Source organism: Dermacentor albipictus, chromosome 1 (genome assembly GCF_038994185.2).
Source record: "Dermacentor albipictus isolate Rhodes 1998 colony chromosome 1, USDA_Dalb.pri_finalv2, whole genome shotgun sequence".
NCBI classification, from domain to species: Eukaryota; Metazoa; Arthropoda; class Arachnida; order Ixodida; family Ixodidae; genus Dermacentor; species Dermacentor albipictus.
In genome coordinates this window covers 111660147-111685314 of record NC_091821.1, presented here as the reverse complement: position 1 = coordinate 111685314, position 25168 = coordinate 111660147, and the positions used below count along the sequence as shown (strand labels likewise).

The window sequence follows — 25168 nt, the reverse complement described above, 5'->3', positions numbered from 1 at the left end:
GACAAGCCCAAACCGTAGACGGGACAAGGATGTATACATGCAATATAAACGCTTGTCATGTTTCTTCTTTCTTGTCCCATCTAAGGTCTGCGCTTGTTAAACGTACAAATATGAACCAAGTATGGTAGCCCAGGAACACATCCTATTAAACTTTGCAAATTCCACAAGCAAAAACAAATATGTACGGCTACTCGTTCTCTCCTATAGCACATGTGGCATCACTAACTTGTCAGCTATTTCAATAAACCCACACATGCTACCTGAAGGCATCAATGTTGCCGGATTCGAGACCCTTGTTTATTGACCGGTTGCCTTCACCCATAAAGATCACGTTCTCGTCATGCCTGTGGCAGAAAGGATATTCCACATCCGCCGCCAAGGTCTATGAGTGGTGGCGCTGGCTAACACTACCAGAGTTCTACTAGGAAACATAAATACCCAAGAAAGTGGACGGGGAAACGGCGCCGCGGTAGCGCAATCGGCAGAGCATCGCACGTGAAATGCGAATGTTGTGGGATCGTTCCCCACCTGGAGCAAGTTGGTTTTTTATCCACTTTCATTTCCATTATTTATCCTTTCTTTATTTCATTTCTTAAGCACAAGTAATTTCCCCTGTGTTGTCCTCGGTGTCAATATTTGTTGGCTTCTTATGATATGACTAATAAAAATCGGGCCCGAATGTCAAGATTTACTCATTTACGTTTTTTTATCTTTCATTTTGCGGCTAGCAACGGCCAACGCCTACAGGCGCCCTGGCGGAAATCTCACCGACCTGAAGGCGCATGCCGTAGAAGGTGCTGGCCACCTGCACCAGCTGGCCGACCAGGTAGAAGTGGAGGTCTCGACGGCACGAGCGGTACAGGAGGAGCGCGCCGCCGCGGTGCTCCTGCAGCAGCTGCAGCGAGGGGCTGCGCATGCGCGGGTAGCTGAAGCGGATCTGGTGGTGCAGGTTGTCTATGCCACCAAGAAAGTCTCGCAGGTGACGCCCAGAGGCCCGGATCAACTTGTCGTAGCCGTAGTGGCTGAAGAAGCGCACAAAGCATCGCCCGAAGAAGAAGAGGAATGTGTCGCGGCTCCATCCTGCAGCAGGAAGACGCGTATAGCCTCGTAATGCACAGCTCGCGCCCGAAGAATGGCTCGCTTGACTCTGCGCAGGCGCGCGCAGTCTTGTGCTTAGTCTTATTGTGTTATTTGGCTTTATTTCGCGTGATATTTCACATTATTTTTAGGAATCATTAATGTGCTGCTGGTAGCTTTTGATTAGCTGAAGATTAGAAACAACCCCGAGTCTCTACTCCCGCGTATGAACCTAACATATTGTTCCTAAGATTTCCTTTGCGCTTTTTTGTCCAGTGTGCAGTTGACACTCGCCCAATTGCATTCGCTAAAATTAACGTGTCGCTCTCTCTTAATGCCTAAGTTTTCCCGGTCATAAAACTGTCAGCTTGGGTACCTACGCAGAAACATGTTCGTGAACCAAACGTGCAATACCGGTACAGATGTTAAAACAAAATGTTCCCCAGTGGCTTCCTGAGCATATCGCAACACTTCAACTGTGTTTTCGAGTTCAAGCAGTCGCTCTCGTGATCTCGCGCTTAACAGCGCAAAATGAAGTCCCTGCTTCCCAAAACTGTTTTCTTACTCTCGAATTATTCGTAAGATGAGATGTCATCTAATTGGGATGACGCAAATATTAATAGCGAAGGTGGCCAGCCAACGGCGAACAGTACTTACAAGCAAAAAACTTTAGGAATTCCGCGCCAGGTACTGTCGCCGCCACGACGTTCAGGCGCTGTTATGTGCCGGACTGTTAATGTAGCTCTTGTTGTCCTGGCAAGAATTTTTGTCCTTTTACACCTCATAGTATTACAGTACACAATTACGTCCTCTCTCACAGGTAAACACCATCAGTATCTTGCTAGCAATAGGTAAACATTTCTTTGGTGGCAACAGCCGATAATCACTTAAGCGCGTGGTGGTTGTCCAATTCTGGAACGACGAGACGTGGCGACAGTATAATTCTTGACGTCTCAAGAGTCGACGTAGATCACTTTTCTGACCGAGGAAAGTAGGGAATAATGCTGGACAAGAAAAAAAGCACAATGAGAAATAACCTCATGAAGTACGAATAGCTGTCGTCGAGAGAACAACTATTCCGTATAGTTTAAAAGCATTTCAGCACACCTCCTGTCCCAGCTCCGACATATGTGGCCGGTAGCCTCTGAATATGTCAAGTTGCATCTTTTTATCCCCAGCGTGGTAGGAGTCGCCCCCACAGAGTTACCTTACACATCCGACAGCTCGCCAATTCCTTACATCTTTCTCAGACGACATACTGGTACGCATTCAGCGCAACGTACACAATGCAGTGATTCTAGGCTTGTATTCATGAGCCTGAATCAGTGTTAATGAGTCAGGAGGATCGAGCGAGGAGCAGTGCATGCATGCAGGCGCAAGCAAAATGAGCTGAATTTCCTCACTTGATTGTGAACGCTTCTCGGCCACCAGTGTTCAGGAACTCACCGGGAACTCGCTTTGCACAGGCGTCGGCCAGCCTTGTCATGGAGTCGTCTGGGTACACCAGGTGTGTGGAAAAATTGTGCTGGCCCAGCTCCGCAAGCGCCGCCTCCCACAGCGGCTCACCGAACTGCAGCCGCACGTAGTGCTGCACGCTCTCCAGAAGCATGCCGTACATGGCGGCCGCTGCACGTTGAAGACAAAGCGGCGCTAACTTCACCTGGCTTTGGCTAGCCTCGCGGATTTCCCCTGCCGGGGGCTAACAGATAGCGCCGCAAGACTGAAAGTTCGTTCGCGTAAATGCAACAGTTATGTGCCGCCTCGCCTTTCTAGCGCATCGTCATCCGTGCAAACAATAAATATAGACCATTTAAGGAGCAGCGCGATGCACGGCTCGCGAGTCGAATACGCTGGGCAGATGCGGGCGGGCAGACGGAATGTTGCAGGCGCGTATCGCGCCATCGCGCTATACTAATAATAAATCACACCGCAGCGTCTTATAGCTATCATCATCAGCAGCAGCCTATTTTTTATGTTCACTTTAGGATGAAGGCCTCTCCCTGCGATCTCCAATTTCCCCTGTCCTGTGCCAACCGATTCCAACTAGCGCCCGCGAATTTCCTAGTTTCATCGCTCCACCTAGTCTTCTGCCGTCCTCGACTGCGCTCCCCTTCTCTTGGCACCCATCCTGTAACCCTAATGGTCCACCGGTTATCTAACCTGCGCATTACATGACCTGCCCAGCTCCATTTTTTTTCTCTTAATGTCGGTTAGAATATCGGCTATACCCGTTTGCTCTCTGATCCAAACCGCTCTCTTTCTGTCTCTTAACATTATGCCTGGCATTCTTTGTTCCATCTCTCTTTGCGCGGTCCTTGACTTGTTCTCGAGCTTCTTTGTCAACTTCCAAGTTTCTGCCCCATATGTCAGCACCGGTAAAATACACTGATTGTACACCTTCCTTTGCAATGATAATGGTAAGCTTCCAGTCAGGAGCTGACAATGTCTGCTGTATGCGCTCCAATCCATTTTTATTCTTCTGTGAATTTCCTTCTCATGATCAGGGTCCCCTGTGAGTAATTGACCTAGGTAAACGTGCTTCTTCACAGACTCTAGAGGCTGACTTGCGATCCTATAGGCGACAGCTGGTGATAGCTATAGAGGCGGGCAAATAATACAATGCCTTTAAGACATACAACACGAAACGCCGCCACCATCTCTAAGTACTTCATACGCTATATACGCACAAACGGTGGGGGTTCTGCGTGCGAAAGCTTTGAGAGACACCATTTCCGGAGGATGGGGATCGATTGCCACCACTTGGGGTTCATGAAAATGCGCCTAAACAACTTCCCTGGCATTGGGCTACAAAGGCCGGTACATTCAGGATCCACCGACACTATTTGTATTGGAAATACCTTCAAATTCATTGCCCTGAAAATCAAAACCACCGTAGCGCAACTTTCTCCTTTGTTTTTCTTTAGCAGTATATATAATTCACAAAATGTATAAGTCATCATTCTGCATTCGCTCCATAGCAGTTTTTAAGAACGACAGCTTTCAGATTATGATTCCTCTTCAAGAAGTGCTATCCTTTTACTTTCTAGTTGACATTTCACGTCTGACATTCATTAGTTGCTGAGAATTATGCGGGTTTTCGCTTTACTGAACTTTGTAATGTTATCACCTTTTGGACACAGTGATCAATCCGGCTCTTAATAGCCAAGAACCAAAATTTATTGGTCCACCCTACTCCGCGTTGAGTCACTGTTTATAGGTGTACGTGAATACCCATTTCGAGCCATAGCAATTATATAAAATCTTATGGCCCATTTCTGCCGTTCTTCTCCGGCGCCTGCTTCTTACGGCGCGGCCGTGCGGGCGCCGTTTCTGAAAGCGATCTCGGATGCATGCAGAGTGCGCATAGTGCTGGTAGCTTCGTATGCGCTGTGCTTTCGACGCTTCGTTCGCGTTGAAGCGAGAGATGCACGAAGGTCAATTCGCTCGCTGCCGCTGCCGTGATTACTAACCCCAGCGTTTAAACAGCGAGTTCCCGTGGTGATCGAGTTCCCGTGTCCAGGTAGCCACTGGAATATAATTTCATGCGCTTTAGCGATAGCTTGGCGGTGATCTTCTCTTATTTCATATGTCAGCTGCTCATGAGTTTTGCGTTATAGGACAAAATGCAGACTCTGAAGTGCTGCCTTAGAGTCACAAAAGATGACCCATTTCTGAGGTGTTTCTTGCTGGAGATATTTGACGGCAGCACGCAGGGCAGCAAGCCCTACCGTTGTTGGTGTTGTCATGTGGGACAGCTTGAATTTGATTGTGGGTTTCGTAGCCGGATGAAAACGGCACCTCAAGAGCTGGTAGGTGAGACCAGACCGTCAGTATAGATGTGTATTCAGTCTCCGTATGTCTCATTGATTAATAGCAGCATCATCTGTATCAGAGCTATTATTGGGTTATTGGCCTTCTTCTTTACACCTGGAATACTTAGGCGCACCTGAGGCTGTTGGAGACACCACAAGGGTAATGAAGGCGTTGCTGCTGGTATGTATCCTAATTGAAGACAATCTGTATGGGTGATTATAACTTCAGAAAACGTTGCACGCGGTCTCTGCGATGGCAAGAACACCAAGTGATGGTAAGAGACAAGGGAAAGATGACGGATATGCGTCCTGAGACAATCGACAGCAACGTATATTTGGATGGAATGATCTTTGGTGAGCACGATTGTTGCAGCTGCTGATACACAGCAAAAAAGTTCTAAACACGTGCGCAGAGCTTGGCCCTGTAAGCTCTCTAATGAGCGAGTATTTGACTTGCATGTACTGGACAATACTGGAAGACTGTAGTGTAAATAGCCTAGGAATAGAGCTGTGTACAGCTGAAGCATGGAGCGTACAGATGTGCCCCATGTTTTCTCGCACGTGAATCTCAGTAGCTGAGCAAAGAACGACTGAGGAATATGGAAGAAAGTAAATGGGCTGGGGAGAGTGTTCAGGTATTTTTACAGGAATAACATTGATTCATAGTGGAGGAAAAGAACTCGGAAGCTTACCAGCAAGTACGCAGCCTGTATGGTGAGCAACACAGAAACAAAAAACGTCAAGCGGAAAGTCAGAGAGGCTGAGATAATCTCATGGATGGGGGCAATAAAAAAGAAACCTGCCATGAGTAACTATTTAAGAGGAAAAAACAAAATCAGGAAAGAAACAATTAATGATAACTAAAAGGGAAGCTCATTACTTTTCGAAGCGATATCAGGACGTCTTAGAACACGCACTTGTAAAGCGAGATATAAGAAGGAAGAAGAAGGATGTGCTTGCTGCGGTAAAGCTAGGGAAACGATGGAGCATGTTTTATTAGAATGTGTAGATATCTGCCCAGCGGTCAATTTAGGCACCACTGGCCTCCTTGAAGCCATTGGGTTCAGCGAGAGGGGATTGTGATATGTATCTTCCGTGCTAGAACTATGTCGTGGTTTACTCGTAATCGTGTCGTCCCATTGGAAGTTCAAATGATGTGCGGCTTCCTTCAACCATCAACTGGACATGCAAGGAGGATAGGTGCTATTCATTTCGCTGAATCGTGGCGCCAAGCTAGGTTTTACCAGGAGTGCTTAAAGGTACGTTGCGCGGCCCTGGGAGACGGTCGCCACTGGAACCGCCTTTACGCCGATTGGAACAGGTTAGCCGAGCAACACGCGGACTTCTTGTGGAGGATGAAACTTCCAGAGCTTTAAAAAAGTAAGAGGAAACCATTTTCTATTAATTCACCATCAAATAACGTACTTGTTCTCGGAGACGCCATCGTAAGTGATACCCATTGCAAAACCCTTGCTTTAGGTCACCAGCACTGTTTTAAGCCTAACACAAAATCCGTTGACGTTTTAAGCCTACCGCGCTATAACCAGGTTTGTCTCGGAAGAAGAATGCTCGCGCTGTATTTCAGAGTGCATTGCAAGCATTAAACAACCGAATATTCATATTAAGACGTCTGACCATGTCAGACCGTTGGTTAATTATATTGTGGAGCATAAACCTAGACCAGTAATATCAGACAAGGAAGGTTATTTTGTAATTATGGCAGATGACATGTTTTCAGTAAAAGTGATATCAGCTATAGAAAAGAATTTTCAGTCAGTAAAACGCAAGCCTTGGACAGTTAAGTAACATGCGGTTGACCTGCGGTCAAGACATAATCTAGATAAGATTGCCTCTAATGTCCAGAAAGAAAAATCGCTCTTTTTAGAACTGTTTTTCTCGGCGAAGACCCATAAGCAAGAGATTCCTTTTCGTCCTATAGTGTCAGAGAAAGGGACATGACGGGTCTGTGTAGCTAGTTACCTGCAGAACTGCTTAGTTTTACTAGTTTTTTCAGACCACTTTTGCTTGGGTAATTCTCAGGCACTAGTTCAGTTTTTACAGAGGAAAATCCTCGTGATTGTACAGCTTTAAGTATGGATATCGAAGACTTGTATTACTCCTTGCCGCATGACAGGTTGTTAAATTCCGTAAATTAATGCATTAAAGAACAAGTGCAAGAGTCGGCTTTTATAGACAGATGCGGTGTTTCGACGGGTGTTTTTCTAGAAATTCTTTCTATGTACTCAATGTCGACGCTGGTTGGGTGGAGAGATGGCGTGTTTCTGCAGAAATCAGGAATTTGTATTGGTTCAAAGGTTGCTCCTATCCTTAGTGATATTTACCTGAGCAAGATTGACAGATGCTTAGAGAAGGCCTTAGGCGATTATGTTATTGAGGTATTTCGTTACGCTGATCATTACCTGATTTGCTGCAATAAGGACGAATTTGATTCCGCTGTTGCCTCAGTAAGTAAGCAAGTTCAACTTAATGGACGAGGATTATAGTTTACCAAAGAATTTCCTCAGAGGCGCGTAATGCAGTTTTTAGACATTTCCTTGGTCTTCGAACAAAATCACGTGTATTGGCAGTACTCCCCTAGATCTTCGAAGCCATTGTCAAAATTTCAATCCAAGCATTCCAAAGCAGTAAAAAAATGGAATTGCCTTGTCGTGCCTTAAGTCTTCTTTCATCAGATCGTGCATGCACAAAATGAGCGCCAGTTTTAATGCACAGGTCCGGCGCCTATTAGAAGCAGGTTATCTCAGCTTATCAGTGGCCACTGTGGCTGAACGCCTAAAAAGTCGATTTCGAGGAGGACGGACGTGATTATAGAAAGCAGTACTAGCGAGAAAAGAGTAGCGGCTATTCCTTACACTCATTCAGTACCGCACAGGCTTAAAAAGTTGCAAGTAGATATGGTGTTAATGTTGCTTTTCCTGCTCCCAATAAACTAGGTAAGATATGCGCTGCCATACAGATAAAAAAGGAGCAGGTGAAAGGCAAAAAAAAGAACAGATATTTCCCCAGTGAAGCACAAGAACAACAATTTTACTGATTGTCGTATGGGTGTGGTATATACAGTTCACTTTAGCGGTGACCATTTCTACGTAGGGTAAACGGGGCGGTGTATCAATCAGAGGCTAATGGAAGATAAAAAGTCATTAACCAGTAACCAGATTGTTACTGCACGCCTGAGTTAGATGAATGCGCGATATTGTACAGGCATCAGAATGAAGATACGCGTCATATGGTCGAGGCATAGCATATCAATAATGGTGGAAGTGCGTGCGTGAGTCAGCCTTCGATTACCTTACATAAGGAACAGATCAAATGCCTTAACAGTTATCTCTCACGTAGACCGGCGCATGTACCGGATTGACACGTGGTGCTACCATTCCAGAGCATGCGCGGATGAGTTTTGTGTCGTCCTTTATATATATATATATATATAGATAAGTGTGTGTGTGTGTGTGTGCGTGCGTGTGTGCGTGTGTGTGTGTGTGTGTGTGTGTGTGTGTGTGTGTGTGTGTGTGTGTGTGTGTGTGTGTGTGTGTGTGTGTGTGTGTGCGCGCGTGCATGCGTGCGTGTGCGTGCATGTGTCTATTTCTTGCATTTGAAGACACTTCGTGTGACCTCGAAGAATTGTTCACTGAAGTGACAGCCTTATATGAGAATTTACAAAATCTCATAGAAGGAGATAGTTCTATTTTACAGCCGATTCCTCTCCCACCACCAAGAATCTGGCGTCTCTCGGTGGTGTAATTTACCTTCGCGTAATTATGGTGTACTTCGCTATCACTGATGCTGATTCGCCTTTTCGGAGAAACTGCACCTTCTCTCTTTCTCTTTTTTTTTTCTTTTTCTGTGAGTCTGAGTGTAAGCGCTCCTGCGCATGATTGCTGTTGATTCTGATTTCGAGTGAATCCGGCTTGGCCTCATTTCGGTTACTGAGTGAATTATAAAGGGTGCCCCAGCTATCATGCACCAAGACTTAAAAAGAGAGGAGTTGCGTTACTCGAAGAAAACCTAGTGCATATTGTTACCAGTACAGTGGAGTAGGCGCCAGTAATTATTTCGTTCCTAAGATTTAATTACTTAATTGCAAATAATTGTCTAATTCGAGAAGTACCGTCCTAATTATCAAAGTGTCAATGAGGCATTTGTAGGCAGCCCCAGGCACCCCCAAGTGACATCTCACTTCTGTGTTTTCAGCGACATAATAATTGCGTACAATTCTTTCCCAACTGGCATAAAAACCTCAAGAAATAGGAAAAATACCCCATGACTGCGCACCCACCCGCATCATAAAGCAGCGCCCTCAAATAAGCTCATTGAAAGCAACTGCATTGCCTGTCGCAAACCCGAAGAGACACGCATCACCTTGGTAATGGTACGGAAGGAGCACCATCAGCAGGTTTCGCGGATTTGCAGCTATTCCTTCCTCTCTACGTCACACGTCTTATCCGTCTCTTAAGGCCGGCTGATCACACTGATAACAAAAGCCCCTTGATAACGCGGCGGAAGCGCCGCTCTAAACCCGCACGAAATGCGAGAAGCAATGTAATACGCATAGCATGTTTCAAAATCCTGGCTTTGCTGGCACCTCATCGGGACAGAGTGCGCGCGCAGCTATATTTCGCACCGGAAACTTGCTTCAGACCAAAGCCAAATGAAAGATTGGTTCTAGTTTAAATGAGAGTGTATACGTGCTGCAAAAACAGGTTCATGGCATAACAAAAAAAAACGAAATAAGCAGACTGGGAAGCAACCCACGTGTTGAGAAAAGGCAAAACCGATGCGTTCAAGAATGTAAATAACCACTTCTAAATGAGCCAAATTGGCAATCGAGGCGCCTGCGCAAAATACAAGCAAGAAAATGCACCCAATTTCAATGTCCCTTATTATCTATGAATTCGTAATCGCCATTGAACCCTAGCTGCTGCCTAGAGGACGTGTTCATTAGGTTTCCTTCTGCAGGTACGGGGTACTGAGTCCGCTTTATCACATATTCGGTGACTTTCTTGATGACCGACACTCGAATTCTACGGCAAACATCTGTTATGCTTGTATTGAGCTAATCTGACGTTCGTCTCATTATGTAAACACAATCTTTCACGCAACCCCAAAGAAAGAAATCGAGTGGAGAGAGGTCACGTGACCTAGCTGGCCGATTTATAGGACCATGCCTTCCAATCTATTGCGCATGAAAAGTCGCATCCAGCCAGTTTCCTGGTCGGCTGTGGCTGTGTGCCGGTGCTCCGTCTTGCTGATACCACAGAAGTAGAAGACGTGACAGCAGGACTTCGCTGAGAAACTCATCCACCACTCCTTCAAGGATTTCGTCCACGTAACGCTTTCCAGTCAGTGTGTGATCGAATATGGGACTGATTATAGCACCGGGGTAAATTTCGCGCCCCATATTGAACGACCACTGGTACTGGTGCCGATTGCGCTTTACCCAGTTTGCATTGTGGGCACTGCACTAGTGTGCATTATGCAAATTTACCTGGGCGTTTCCGCATAATTTCGTTTCATGTGTGCGCATGATGTCGCTCAAGAAGTCATGTGCCTCATCGGTTTTTGTGAGTACCCAATTCAAGAAATCTAGTCAATTATACAGGTCCCTATCCTCCTAGCATTGGTGCTGGTCAAGGTGGTACTGGTGAAAGGCCGTCATTTAGAATCCTCCAAACTGATGACTTGGAAATTGGTCACGTCCACGTCCACGACTTGAAAATGGCCACGTCCCGCACGTTAGCATGAGGATTTGAGGCCGTAAATGCTAGAACATCAGGGCGTAGGCAAGGACTCAAAGATGGAGTCCTACGCCGCTGTTTCTTGAATTGCTGCCGGTTTGTCTCAGGTTTTCATCACTTCTGATGATAGTGGACGCATTTGGTCTATCACCACACTTCCATGACTGATATATATTTGCGGCCTTCCTCTTGTCATCTGCAGCTCCCAAGACAAGGATCATTTTTACCTTCTGCTCATTTCGTAAAGACATGGCGACTGGGACGATCATGAATTTTTGATCGTGGATTACCGACTAGCCCAAGCAACCACCCTAGAAACAAAACAAACCCTTAAACATTTGCAATGACGTTGCCAATTCGCTTTTGTGGAGATAGGTTCTGTGGCAAAAAAAAAAGAACAATCCGTGCATTTTATCTACGCCAAGACAACAGCTATCACAGCTTGTTTCTAGCTAACACCAAACGCGACGTGTTACTTCGACCGAGGCGCGGCAGATAAGGCACTGTACTTGCGGACAACCTTTCTTGGCTATGAAGTGAAAGCTACGGGGCCGGAGCTTCTGCACATGACTGTATTTGTACGCAATGTATATTCCGGGCGCACTCTGCCCCGGTTTGGGTTTCGCAAACCTCGCACAGCCTCTTTAGTGAAGGTAGACGCAATTACCTCGGCGCGAATCAATGTTTATTCACATCCGATATGTACAAAATTGTGAACAGCAAGCCTCGCAGCCTGCGTCAGAGCTCCGAAGCAGCCGTGTGACGTCGGTAGGGCCGGCGCAGCAGTCAGGCTCGCTCTCACTCCTTCGCACATGCCGAAGGTTGCGATGTCAAGATGGATTCGCTTGGTTTCCGCGCAGACGCTGCAAGCAGTGGCGTAGCCAGAAATTTTGTTTAGAGGGGGGGGGGGGGGGGGGGGCTCACTTTGCAGCTCGGCCTCCTCCTTATGGAAATTGTCGAGGGACCAAATACATTAAACATTAATAATAACTGCGTTGCCATTGCCAAAGATGCTGCAAACGAATTCTTGAACGCTACGCACTGTCAAGACAAATAACATATGTAATTTTCATACAACAATAAACTCGTGCGTCTCAAAAATTGTGCCCGAAATAACTGATATCAATGCTTCCATGTTTTCTGTATATTTAACAAGTAAAGCAAATATCACACGAAATTTAGAACTATATCAGTTTGAAACCACCAAAGCAGTGCATGCCACTGATATGAAAACTGTAATGGCCACGAAATGAATAACTTGAGCAGAAATATTTTAATAAAACTTTGTTACCCTCCCTGCCTTTCTCTCATTTGCATCTCGCTGTTATTCAAGAACCTTGTTTACATTTTTTTACATATGCGATGACCCGGGAAAAATCTCAATGACGCTGTCCTTTGTTAATGTATTGCGTAGGGGCCGCTGTCACAGGTAGTGCATTTTGAGTAATTGCTCCGAAATTCGGAAAAGTCGTAACAGAGAGCAACATATAAAAAGCAGTTCCGCAAAATATACGAGGGCGAGTCAAATGAAAGTGAGCCTATGCGAATATATATTAGAAACTGGGTGCTTTATTTAAAAGTAGCCACCATGAGCATTTAGACATTTGTACCCCTGACTAACGAGTTGCGTGATTCCCGTCTCATAAAACTCCTTGGGTTGCATCCTTCAAAAAGTCTGTAACTGACTATTTCAGGTCATCATCCGACACAAATCTGGTTCCCTTGAGCTGTTTTTCTTTTTCGGATGCTCCAAAATATGGAAGTCGCAAGGCGACAGGCATGGCGGATGTTGCAGTGTTTCCCACTTGAACTATGCCAGTTTTGTGTTAACCATATCAGTGACGTAGGCACGGGCATTGTCGTGGAGCAAGACGACCCCATTCCTCAATTTTCCACGTCGTTTGCTCTTGATTGCGACACGCAGCCGATCCGACGTTTCAAAATATCGGAAACGATTGACAGTTTGTCCAGGTTTAGCGAATTCGGTCAATAATGGCCCCTGGCGATCGAAAAAGAAAGCCAACAACACCTTTCCGGCAGAAATGACGGCCTTTGCTTTCCTTTCGGGTGCTGAATCTATATGTTTCCACCGTAAGCTTTGCCATCGTATTTCAGGCTCCTAGTATGGCACCATGATTCGTCCCCAATCACAATTGCAGACAAAAAGTCGTCACCTTCATCACGATACCGGACTAGATGAGTCAAGGCAGCGCCGAACCTCTCCTTCTTTTGGCGGTGGTTCAAAATCTTGGGCATTCATTGCGCACCTAAGAGCCGATAACCGAGATGTTCATGAATTAAAGTTCATTGTCTGTCTGTCTGTCATGAATTATGGTGCGACTCGAACTGTGACTGATGCTCACATGCCCTGGCAATTCATCGATGCTTATCCTCCGTTCTTGTCTAACCCGCCTTTGGAATTGTGTTGGGGGTGTTTGCACGGTGGCATTGGCCCGGTCTTGGATCGTCTTTGCAACTTTCACGTCCTTCTTTGAACCATTTGCTCCAACGCTGCACAGTGACCAATGAAATGCAATATTCAACGTACACGGCAGCCATGCGGCGACTAATTTCTTTTTTGGAAACATCTTCATCTGTCAAAAACCTCACGACACCACGCTGTTCAACTTTTGGAATGTCCATTATGTCACGCAACCATGTTCAACCCAGTGTATGAGAGCATTAAAGAACCTTGATCCTCACACCTGCGTGTCCCTTTGGTAAATGAGAGATGCCTCTGTGCCACGTTCATACCTCGCAGATAATGAACCGAGCCATTATTGCGCAAGGGGGGGGGGGGGGTTGGCTCACTTTCATTTGACTCGCCATCGTACATTAGAAATGCGGAGATACAATGGAATATACAAATTCGAAGACACAGCTTGATAAGGGCAAATATCACTGTCACGTAATCCGTAATCACGTAATCCCTCCACAAGCCCGCACCACTACGTTCCTGCAGTCATTCTTCGTCCGAACTGCCCGAGACTGGGATGGCCTTCCCAGACAAACTGCACTCATCCGCGATACAGCACGCTTTAGATCTGCCATGGAGTGTTCCGACTCATCTTTCTAATTTCCACATCATCAATCCCGCCTTTTACATGCCCATCCCTCATGTAATGTCCTATTTTGGACCCTTGAGATATTAATAAATAAATAAATAAATAATAAAATAGTGTCGCTAGATACAAAGTTTACTGCACATATACACAACACCTCCCAACAAGATATTTAAATATACATATAAGTCTCCAATAATTCTACGTATCTAAGAAAAAGTTACTATATATGATGTGTCCAACATGGGAAATAAATATGTTGCGCAACCACAGATTAACAGATCACAGCCCCACTCCCACCACTCCATCCGATGTATCGCGTGCGACGGAAGGCGGCGCGCTTCCTCCCCGCTTTTCTTCCTTGTATACACACCATCGCCAGCCACCGTCGCTGGCTCCTCCGTGCCCCCCCCCCCCCCCTTTTCACTCGCACATACAGCATGTGGCGCGCGGTCACGACGTTATCGCCCTTGGACTTTATACGGGACATGAGGGCGACAGCGACGGCAGGAATGCGCCTGGAGTGTCCATATAATTGCTATCGCAATAATATAATAAGAATATCCGGCAACTGAAGCGTCCCATGGCCCATTACTTTCCGTAAAAGAAATGCCAAAATCGAACTTTCACTATGCGACAATTCGCTGCGCCGCAACAATGTCTTTTTTTTTCTTTTCTGCTGCGGGGGGCACCGAAATGAAATGACGGAAAGGAAAGCATGTTGGCTACAATCGAATGCCTACTTTGGGCACCTAAGGTGGCTACCGAAGGAATATCGAAGAAAACGTGGGACGCTTGGTCCACAGAGAACCATACTGCTCGGTATGCTACACCGGCGAGGCAAGGCTTGCCGGAGGAGTTGCGCTCAAGCGAACGCGTTGCAATTCGTCGGGTCTCCACAGTGATGGCAACGAGCGACTATCGTTTTTTTTTTCTCATCTGATAATCAGAAAGAGTCCAAAACTCTGCCAGGCGAAAGTACACTCGCCAAGAGAAAAGAGAACGCGCACCAAAGTGCGCCGCACGGTGGTCGGGGCAACACGAGAAAAACGCATGCGTTCTGGCTGGCTCTGGCAGCCCGCGGGTAGAACAAGAAAATTGAAGACGCTCAATGTGTGCTCGCGATTAAAAGTCAAAGTAAAAAAATAAAGAAGAACGTAGTTGCCTTTGCTGGCATTAGTGTCTTGACATGGTTGCTTTGGCGCAGGTGAAAAAAAAAATGACGGCACAAATGAACCACCACGACGCTTCGTCTGATTGGACCTCGCTGTGTGCTTTGTCAACTTGTCTGGTAGTGTGTTGATTTGGCTTGTCTCGTTGTATGGTCCGATGTACGACTTTAGAAAAGTCAATGAACCTTTGGCGTCAAATGTGTATAACAGCATAAACCCACAAAATTCCGGAGTTGAAAACCTAAAGCACGACTTTGGAAATGTCAATGCACCTTTCGGATCAAAAGTTTGCGAGAACCTTATACCCATAAAGTTTCAGAATTGAAATCCAAGCGCTCCGTAGATTACGCGGCCTCCGCGAGATACCGTAACGAGCACGCTCGCCATCAAAACGCCCTTGAAACTGTGTGCTCGGAAGGCGGCTCCTTGCGTTACGATATGTGACTCCCGGTGCATCGGCGTTGCCGCGAAATCCAGCGCGATTTCGCAATGTTCGCGCTAAAATGTCTTTTCGAGCGTGAAAAGGACATTCCATACAAAATCGAGCATGATTTTCGGCGCCGGTGGTTGTTTGGGTCAGCGGCGCATGGGACAGCACGAAAAAATTTCGGGGGGGGGGGAGGGGGGGAGAGCTGAAGCCTGATTAAGCCCTTTAACATAAATGTGCAGCCTTGTTAGGACACAAAAACGCACAACTGCTGATGTGAAATTATGAGCATGTATTTCGCAGCCTATGGCATAGCCAATTAAATTTAAAGTTTTCACTCATGACATCAACTATGCTGTCGCTGCAAAGCTCCTCTTTGCTGAAGAAAGTTGTAAATATATTCCCTCAAGTTTCTCTAGTACTTCAAAAAGCAACTTGGAGGGATACAGCTATCATGCCCTGTAACAAATTTATGAATTTTGAGACTCTGCTACTGATACTAGATCGAGTTCTGCAAAAGAGAGCGGTCGTCCTCACATTTGTTGCGAGTAAAAATGTCTGCGCGACGTACCCTGCCATATATAATGGATGAGGCGGTCATCGCTGCTTTTCTCCACATAAGCCCGGTGCTCTGCCGGAGTACTGTTTAGCCCTGCTCTACCAGCGTTATATTTCCAGCTTCAACTTACTCATCAAGTGTAGCAACGTCCCCTTCCTTGTCATAATTATCAGGGGAGTGAAGTAGCGATACCAAATCTTTACTGACCTCTGTGTTCCCTGTTTGCATTGCCTTCGCCAAGTTATAAAAAGACAGGCAATTCACAAGAATAAAAAATCGAGACGGCGCTGGGTGGTCGTTGGATCCACACGACTACCTCACAAGTAGTTCTACAACTTATATTGGCTTAGTCTAGATGTCACTAGGTATTTAAAACCCTCTCTTTCCAAGTATTCTGACAGAGCCAACGTGCTGCACAATGTCACACGGAGCCCATCTGCCGTCGACTGGCTCAAGAAGCCGCAAAGTCCTTTTACATTGGAAAGCATATTTAGCGCCAGTGAACAAGGACAGAAGAGAGACGACACCACAATGCGCTAACTTCAACAACTTGATTTTTCAGGAAACACCCACATATTTAACCCCTGCACAGTTAAATAGGTGGGTGTTTACTGAAAATCAAGTTGCTGAAGTTAGTGCATTGTGGTGTCGTGTCCCTTCTATCCTTATTCGCTGGCGCTAAATATACTTTCCAAGTCAGTTTACCAACACGCCCAACAAATGGCAATCCTTTTGCGTGTGACTCCCAACGAGACAGAAACTCGAGGAATTCCTTCAGAGTCCTTCAGAGCAAGCACGCTGCAACCGGGCGCAACACACGGTACGGTGAACGTGTCCGCATGCGTCCGTACAGCCCGTGCGACTGCAGCGCCGCCGCATACATCCGGGACCTCTCTACGCTCCCGGCTTCAAAGCAGTGTGTGGCGCGCTCCGCCGTCTGAACACACTGCCCCTATTCTAGTACACTGTAATTGGGGGGACGACAGCAAGCGACAAACACTCGCCAGAATACACGGAGGAAGGAAACTCAGGAGAGGCCCTGACGTCACTCTTTGTGAAGCTAAAGTGAAGCCGGAAATCGGCCTTGCTCATGGCGTTGCTCCGCCTATCGGGCCAGCTCTCCTCTCTTGTTTACATTTCTCGCGAAACCACGCCGCGCTGCGCGCAACCGTACTGCTCGGACCCGCGCGCTCCGCAGCAATACTAAACAATCGTTAGCACGTTAGCATGATTCCGCCGAAGAGAGCAATACTTCCCACGGATATTCCTTCGTCCGTTGCCATTGCTATGGCGCAGTACATTGCGTACAGCGTTGCATGCGCGTTCATTTCACGAACTTTAGTTCCTGCTGTCCCACCTGGCCACAGCAACATCCGGGAGAGCACGGTCCAGATAACCCAGCGCAACAAAACACGGAGACCACCCTGCCCGCACGGCGCCTTTGCCACGGTACGAAACCTACGGGGAAACACGTGTGAACACACAGAACAATAACAAAGCCGCCATTGTGGCCCGAAAGGCGTGGCCCCTACAGCAAAGAAATAAAAAAAACAGCAAAAAAAAGGAGAACCTACTACGTCATTTCCTGCACACTTTTCTCCTAGCGCGCGGAGGGGCTAGGGCCTCTCCTCAGTTTCCTCCCTCCATGATGGGCCCTATGGGTAGCTTGTCATCTATAGTCAGTATAGTAACTCTATGCGCAAAGCCCTATTCTAAAGCTCTTCACTCCTGCGTGCCCCAACGCTAACAGCCGCAAAGCTCTTCGGGGTCCCTATTCTAAAACTCTGTTAAAAATTGTTGTAGGGTGTTAGCGCATAAAATTTTACCGTATTTAAGGCTTGATTATTGTGTGCTGTGCTAGGAGGGATGATGGAACGTTATGAAACCGGCAGAAGCAGATGTTTTTTTTTTTTTGCTTTTTCACCGCGTAGCGGCGCGCTTGTTTTATGGCTAAGGGTGTGCTACCTGCTTCCAGTTAGAAGAAGGCTTTTGGAGCCAGTTTGGTGGACAAATACCTATTAGTGTCGAGTACTAGCACAAAAATCAGAATTATTTGTCTCGCCAATAATGTATACGTAATGTACGCGATGTTTACATACATGCCAGACCTTTATTTGAGTGTTAAGTCATCCACGGCCATACATTGTACTCGTACGCAAAAACACTGTCGCGGCTTGCGCAGATCAACCCGCTTCGCGAGTTATTTCTATTGCATTGATCAGATTCTTTATATGACTTTCTAAAGACACTTGCCCGGCGTGAAAGGACTGCGATTAAGGTTTCGGTGGCGCACGCCAAAGGCGATGCGCTCGCGTGTGTGCAATATGTAGTTGCCGATTCAACAACTCGGATGCGTTTGCGCTGCTCGAAGTGCGTGCGTGTGTAATTGCGTGTACCCAATCCACTGCAGGTTGTCCAGCGTGTACAGCTTCATAATTTAATCATCTTAGTACGACTCTAATGAAGAAAGGAAGATAATGACATCCCGATCATCATCAAAAGCGGAGGGCACGAGATCAGCGCTCAAACACCACCATCTTGTTCTCCTGACCTACTGTTCCGAGCTACCGCCTGTTTGTTGGACTCGTCCAATAAACCTCCTTACACCATAATGACCGAACGCAAGGCGCGTGACATATTCGCCTGAATAACGCGAGCGCCATGAAGGAACGTGCGCGATCAACGCGGAGCATCTCAGCTATTCTCGTCGTTTCGTCATGACGCTGGCCTCTCTTTATGCAGTGAAACTGGTGCTACGCTTTTGTGACAAACTAGTACCGTTGGCTCTCAAGCGAGAACATCACAGTGGAACCTGTACTTCATTTGTACTCAAAGCGTGTGCAAGGAGGAAATTTACAGATAGAAATGGTTTCCATCAATGAGCATTTTCCCTCTTTGCGCAGTTCCAAGCCAACATCAGCCAAGAAACTCGTGCACCACTTTATCCTGCCGAGACGGCGAAGCAGACAAAGCCTACTCACAATACTCAAAATCATTTGCACTTGTATTGAACAGCTTGTCCTCACAAAATATATTTGCAGAGCCTAACAAAAGCATGGACTGACAAAGCTACGCACTCTCAGCACTACAACAATAACACGTTACGTTTCTAGCACGATATATGACAGAACACAGCCTGCGCACTCCATAGCTTCATATACCTGTTGAAGATAGCACGATCAGGAAAACAAATCAGAACGAGCACCGATATGCTTCGGCATAGCCGGGTGGGGGCGGAGCTCTGCCCCTCCGGAAAACTCCGGAGGGGGCTCGGGCCCCGGAGCCCCCGCGTAATCGGCGCCTATGGGTCCTGTATGAGATCGTATGGGTCCTATAGGTTTATGTTTATTCAGTAGGGTTTTCTCATTTGTTGCATATCAAGTGGACGCCATTCACAGGTCCATTATAGCACCTCTCCATAAGTGCATAGATGCGTCAGGAAGATTACACTTCCCGTGGCGTCGATCATGGTGTAACTTCATTTATTTTTAGCGAAGCTTTCTTTACCTAGTTGAACGTTGAACACTGAAGTCATGTTACAGTTAACCGAAAGTCCTTCACTGCAATAAACACCCTCTCTTCACGACCTGAAGGAGGCCCACGCATGCCCGAGGGGACAAAGACCAGCTGCCGAGTACTCCATTTGTCACGTGTGTTGCACATTTACAACCTTTGGAAAAGCCGGTAGTGAACCACGAACTGCTGAGCGCCGCGCCGCGTAGGTCCGTGCCGCAGGGCGAAGCTGAATGCGTTCGATGCGGACGGTGCCTGTGTCAGTGGCGGACTCCAGTGGCGCATTCTGAAGGCTTACCAAGGAGGGCGTTTCTACAGGGAAAGAGTCGGTCTGTTTAGCTCGCCTCAGCTTCGTGAAGACGGCAAAACGATGGGCTGCTTGCCGTGCAGATGTCTCCTCTAAACATAGCGAAATTGAAAAAAAATGAAGAAGTTAAAAAGAAACAAACAGAAAACGCTGGTGCTGTGTATAGATAACATTGCTCAGTAGTCGCCTTCCTGCAGGTATTAGAGTTTTATGTCATCTTTCGGCAGCCAATTCACTGATATTAGAAACTAACGATTTCATCATTAGGAACGCCAAATTTTAGGCAATAAAGTTATAAATGAGCGAGTCCAACATTGGATGTATTCTGTTAATTTTCGATACATATCCCTTCCACAAGTTCCTAAACAAAGTTCACTAAAGAGTAACATTTTGTTATCATAGAACGCGCAATTTTCGCGAAGTATACACAGGCAATCCGCACAAGAAGGTCAAGTACGCCTCTGGGCAATTCGCGACGCTTTAAACGTGCAGAGGAAAAGCGGATAAGATAAGGGACAGACAACAACAGCGTTCTATTGACTGCCCCTTTCCTTGCGTGAATCTTTTGCGTTGTTTACCATGGGTTGTCTATTACGAATTTTTGAAATTAAAAATTTAATGCATTGTTTTTGAAAGCAGTAAAGCTTCTTTTTCTTGACATTGCCTGTGTCGTAAACGTGGATTGTTGACATTTATAAGCATGAGTGCTGCTTCTGTATTCAAGCACGTGCGTAGCGGTGTTACTCGAAATTAGCTAATTGTGGCCATGTTGTCCCTGCAAACTTCTTAATCTCATCCGCCGACCTAACTTTCTGCCGCCCCTTGCTACGCTTCCCTTCTCTTTTAATCCAGTCCGTAACCCTTAATGACCATCGGTTATCTTCCCTCCTCATTACATACCCTGCCCATGCCCATTTCTTTTTGTTAATTTCGACTAAGATGCCATTAAATCGCGTTTGTTCCCTCACCGAATCTGCTCTCTTCTTATCCCCTTAACGTTACACCCATTATTCTTCTGTCCATAGCTCGTTGCGTCGTCCTCGATTTAAGTCGAACCCTTTTCGTAAGTCTCCAGGTTTCTGCCCCGTACGTGATTACTGGTAAGACACAGCTGTTATAAACTTTTCTCTTGAGGGATAATGGCAACCAGCTGTTCATGATCTGAGAATGCCCGCCAAACGCACCCCAGCCCATTCTTATTCTGATTATTTCAGTCTCATGATCCAAATCCGCGGTCACTACCTGCCCTAAGTAGATGTATTCCCTTACCACTTCCAGTGCCTCGCTACCTATCGTAAATTGCTGTTCTCTTCCGAGACTGTTAAACATTACTTTCGTTTTCTGCAGATTAATTTTTCGACCCACTCTTCTGCTTTGCCTGCCCAGGTCAGTGAACATGCATTGCAACTGGTCCCCTGAGTTACTAAGGAAGGCAATATCATCAGGGAATCGTATACATATATATATATATATATATATATATATATATATATATATATATATATATATATATATATATATATATATGTATGTTAGTGTGTATGTATGTATGTATGTATGTATGTATGTATGTATGTATGTATGTATGTGTGTGTGTGTGTGTGTGTGTGTGTGTGCGTGCGTGCGTGCGTGCGTGTGTGTGTGCGTGCGTGCGTGCGTGCGTGCGTGCGCGTGCGTGTGTGTGTGTGTGTGTGTGCGCGTGCGTGTGTGTGTGTGTGTGTGTGTGTGTGTGTGTGTGTGTGTGTGTGTGTGTGTGTGTGTGTGTGTGTGTGTGTGTGTGTGTGTGTGTGTGTGTGTGTGTGTGTGTGTGTGTGTTGATGTTGAATCAATTCGGTGAAGCAGCGAATGTCTACTCGTACGGCAGTTTCACGAGTACGAAGACTTTCTCAGCTAATTGTAGGCGTGCGTTGAATATGTAACAACGCAGCTGGCTTGTGGCACTGTATATCGCCGTTGTGCATATATTGTAGACTACGGAGGTTGGTCAATTGTCATCGCGAGTGCATTCGGGCCGAGGATAGAGACCACATGGTCGGGCTTGTGACGCTTTGGCGATCGCTCCATCTGTCATGCTGTCAGACGCTTCGTTTTTGAGAGAGCAAATGTTGCAACGAGTTTCATACGGCAAGCATCTGCCAAGTCTGCCTCCTTGGGCTAGGATGGTCGCATGACGCGCTCATTTCGAAATGCACTGCTGGAGATGTAATGAAAGACCGTTTATTATCTCGTATCATCTTGCGCTATCTTTTTGCGCACTTAACACCCTCGTTTTGTCGGCAGATGTGGTATCCTCGAAAAGTAAAACGCTCGCGTTGGAAAAAAGATTTCCTTTTTAATGTCTGCTTTATCCGACCCTGAAGGGCTGTAATGTTAGTCTATCTTGCACTTTAATAACCAAGCAAGTCCTCTCGAAATCTCTGAATTTCTGCTTGAAGGTAACTCACATAGGTAACTTTGGCATCCATATTTTTTGCCATTAACAACCTACATCATTAACATCAAACACCGGCGCCCGTAGTGGTTACGAGCCGAAAAAAAGTGTGGTTTTAATGCACCGCATTTGCAAGATGACTCCCCATGCTTGCTCGTACATCCGGCGTCCTGCCGGGTAGTTTCAATCGCACAATAACTAAAACAATCACATGTCCGGTGGTGCGACTTGAATCATAGCCTCTTAGAGCAGCAGCCTAGTGCTCTACCCATTTAGGTAACAGACGCATGCACAGCAAGAGCAAACAGAAATCTTACATGTCCTTCCCTCGTGCAAGATATGGCGCTTTGAGATGCTTGGCGCGCGCGTTGAGTCGCATAGGAACAATTTACCGACACAAGTGAGAGCTCGCCAGTCTCCCTCATCCTTCTCTCTGGCAGCAGCTAGTGCTTCGAGACGCTATGCGACACTGCACCGCCTACGGGATCGACCAAGGTCGGCGGCAGGATGCGCTCGGCGTTGCGCGTGGTCTAAAGCTACTGTATATACACGACAAAAGCTCTTCCAATTTCTCGTACTCCCCAAATCACGCATCAAATACGGCAGATAAACTGTTTTGCAACGGTGAAAATTTAGAATAGTTTACCACCTCGTGTGAAATATTCGCCAACATTATGATTGTACCTGCGTTCACTTAGAACTTATATATTGTACTTTGTAAACTGCATCTCCACTCCGATGTATTTTAAGGCGAAACCCTTTCTAGGCTCATGGTGAAGTTTGTGTCAGCGGACCTGACCGCCGGAGTGTCCGCCGAAGCGTCATCATCACACCATATGAAGACGGATTACTGACAGATTAAAGAATGAAAAACAATTGATAGTGACAGTTAGTAAATGACAACGTTATATTAGAGATTGGTAGAGGTTAATAATGAGTAGTAATGACTAATAATTATTTATTCCGTTCTCTCTCTCTCTCTCTCTCTCTCTCTCTCTATATATATATATATATATATATATATATATATATATATTCTTCCTGCTTTATATTAATGATCTACACCTACAGACCTCAGTTAAAATACGCTTTTTTGCAGACGATTGCGCTTTACATCATACAAAAAAGTCTCCTACTGATCATGTTATCCTTAACAATTATTTTGCTGACTTCTGTAATTGGTCCAAAGCATGGCAAATGAATATCAACTTTTCTAAAACTGTCTCCATATCCTTCACACGACGCTCATACCCTTCTTTCTTTGCCTGTGCCTTTAAAAATATTACTTTAAATGGGGTCTTCGAATTCAAATATTTAGGTATCCTACTAATACACGATTTGTCATGGCCGAAACACATTGATGTCGCCTGTAACAAGGCTCTTAAAAGACTTACATCGTACGCTGCCTCTTGCTTCTCAAGAAACTAAACTTCTTACATGTAAAACACTGATTCGTCCCATCCTCGAATATGACTGCGTTGTATGGAACCCATGCAAACACCGCGATGTCAAAAAACTAGAATGAGTTTTTTTTTTAAAGGCAGTGCGTTTTGTTTGCAGCAGATATGACAAGGAATTCTCGCCGTCTAACTCTTTTCCCCTACTTGGTCACACTCCTCTTGCAGAGCGTCGCAAACTTGAATGCCTAAAATTCCTTCACACGTTAATCAATTCTCCTCGCCTCTCTTCTCTAGATAACTACTTGACTTTTTCCAAACCCTAATCTACGAGGGGTCACAGCCCTCTAAATACCTCAACCTGTTTTGCCCGCACTGATTCCTTCAAAAACAGTTTTTTCCTATCAACAATTGCAGTCTGGAATTCATTATCGGGCAACACCCGTTCACTACCACTGAAACAATTCATACAAGCTTGTTTATAAATGTTGTATGTTTGTTGTTCATCCCACTCCTGCAATAGCCTCATTGAGGCTGCAGTATGCATGAATAAAAAATAAATAAATAAATAAATAAATAAAAAATAATGACTACTAATGATTTGTAAGGACTACTAGTGACTCCGAAATGACCAATATCTCTAACGACGGCTTGTAATGACCACAATTGATTGGAAATGACTAGGAACGTCTAGTAATGAGTAGTAATGACTAAAATGACTACTAATGACTTGTAATGGCTACTAAATGACGAATATGTCTAACGACGGCTTGTAATGACCACAATTGATTACAAATGACTAAACATGCTTACTAGTGAGCAGTAATGACTATAATGACTACTAATGACTTGTGATCACTACGAAATGACCAATATGTCTAAGGAAAACTTGTAACGACAACAATTGATTAGAGATGACTAAAAAGGCTTAGTAATGACCCGTGATGACGAATAATGACTGAAATGACTTGTAATGCCTACTAATGATTACGAAATGACCAATATGTCTAACGATGAATTGCAACGACTACAATTGATTTTAAATCGCTAAACATGCTTAGTAATGACTAGTAATGACTAATAATAGCTGAAATGACTTGTAATGACTACGATATGACCAAAATGTCTAACGACGTCTTGTAATGAGCACAATTGATTACAAGTGACTAAAATGCTTAGTAGTGAGCAGTAATGACTTATAATGACTGAAGTGACTTGTAATGACTAGTAATGACTACTAATGACCAATATGTCTAATGACGAATTGTAAGGATTACAATTGATTACAAAAGACTAAAAATGCTTACTAATGAGGCGAATAATAAGAGGAGGAAAAGTAGGCTTTCGCCGTTCACCTCTTAAGAGAGATCTTAAGAGACCCTGTAATTTTCTGTTTTGCCTATACCCTGTGATTACACATTATACTGCACAGTTTTTGTGCTACGATGTGTTGTCTAAAGTTTTACTGCTTCAACATTCAATAACTCGTGTAAACGTTTTTTTTTTATTTGCCATAGATATTGATACCTCGTCATTAATGTATCCTTATGGGGCTAACTCAGAACAAGAGGTCTCGCTGCAATTTCCAAAAGTGGGATCTCTTTCCATGTAACATATTCTGTATACATTGTGTTCCAGCTAGGTCGGGCTAAACT

General features: G+C 45.5%; 1 protein-coding gene across 6 annotated transcripts in view; it reads right to left on the bottom strand.

Annotated features, from left to right (window-relative positions):
* Window positions 1–25168, bottom strand: part of LOC135907732 (soluble guanylate cyclase 88E-like) — a 281964-nt gene that overhangs the window by 124186 nt on the left and 132610 nt on the right. For all 6 annotated transcript variants that reach the window (XM_070524767.1, XM_070524760.1, XM_070524763.1 and 3 more), the window contains 2 exons: window positions 2524–2703; window positions 773–1080 (listed from right to left, as the gene is read on the bottom strand). In XM_070524767.1, the coding sequence (XP_070380868.1) occupies window positions 773–1080; window positions 2524–2695 (480 nt within the window). In that variant the 5' untranslated portion in view covers window positions 2696–2703. The remainder of the gene's footprint in view (window positions 1–772; window positions 1081–2523; window positions 2704–25168) is intronic.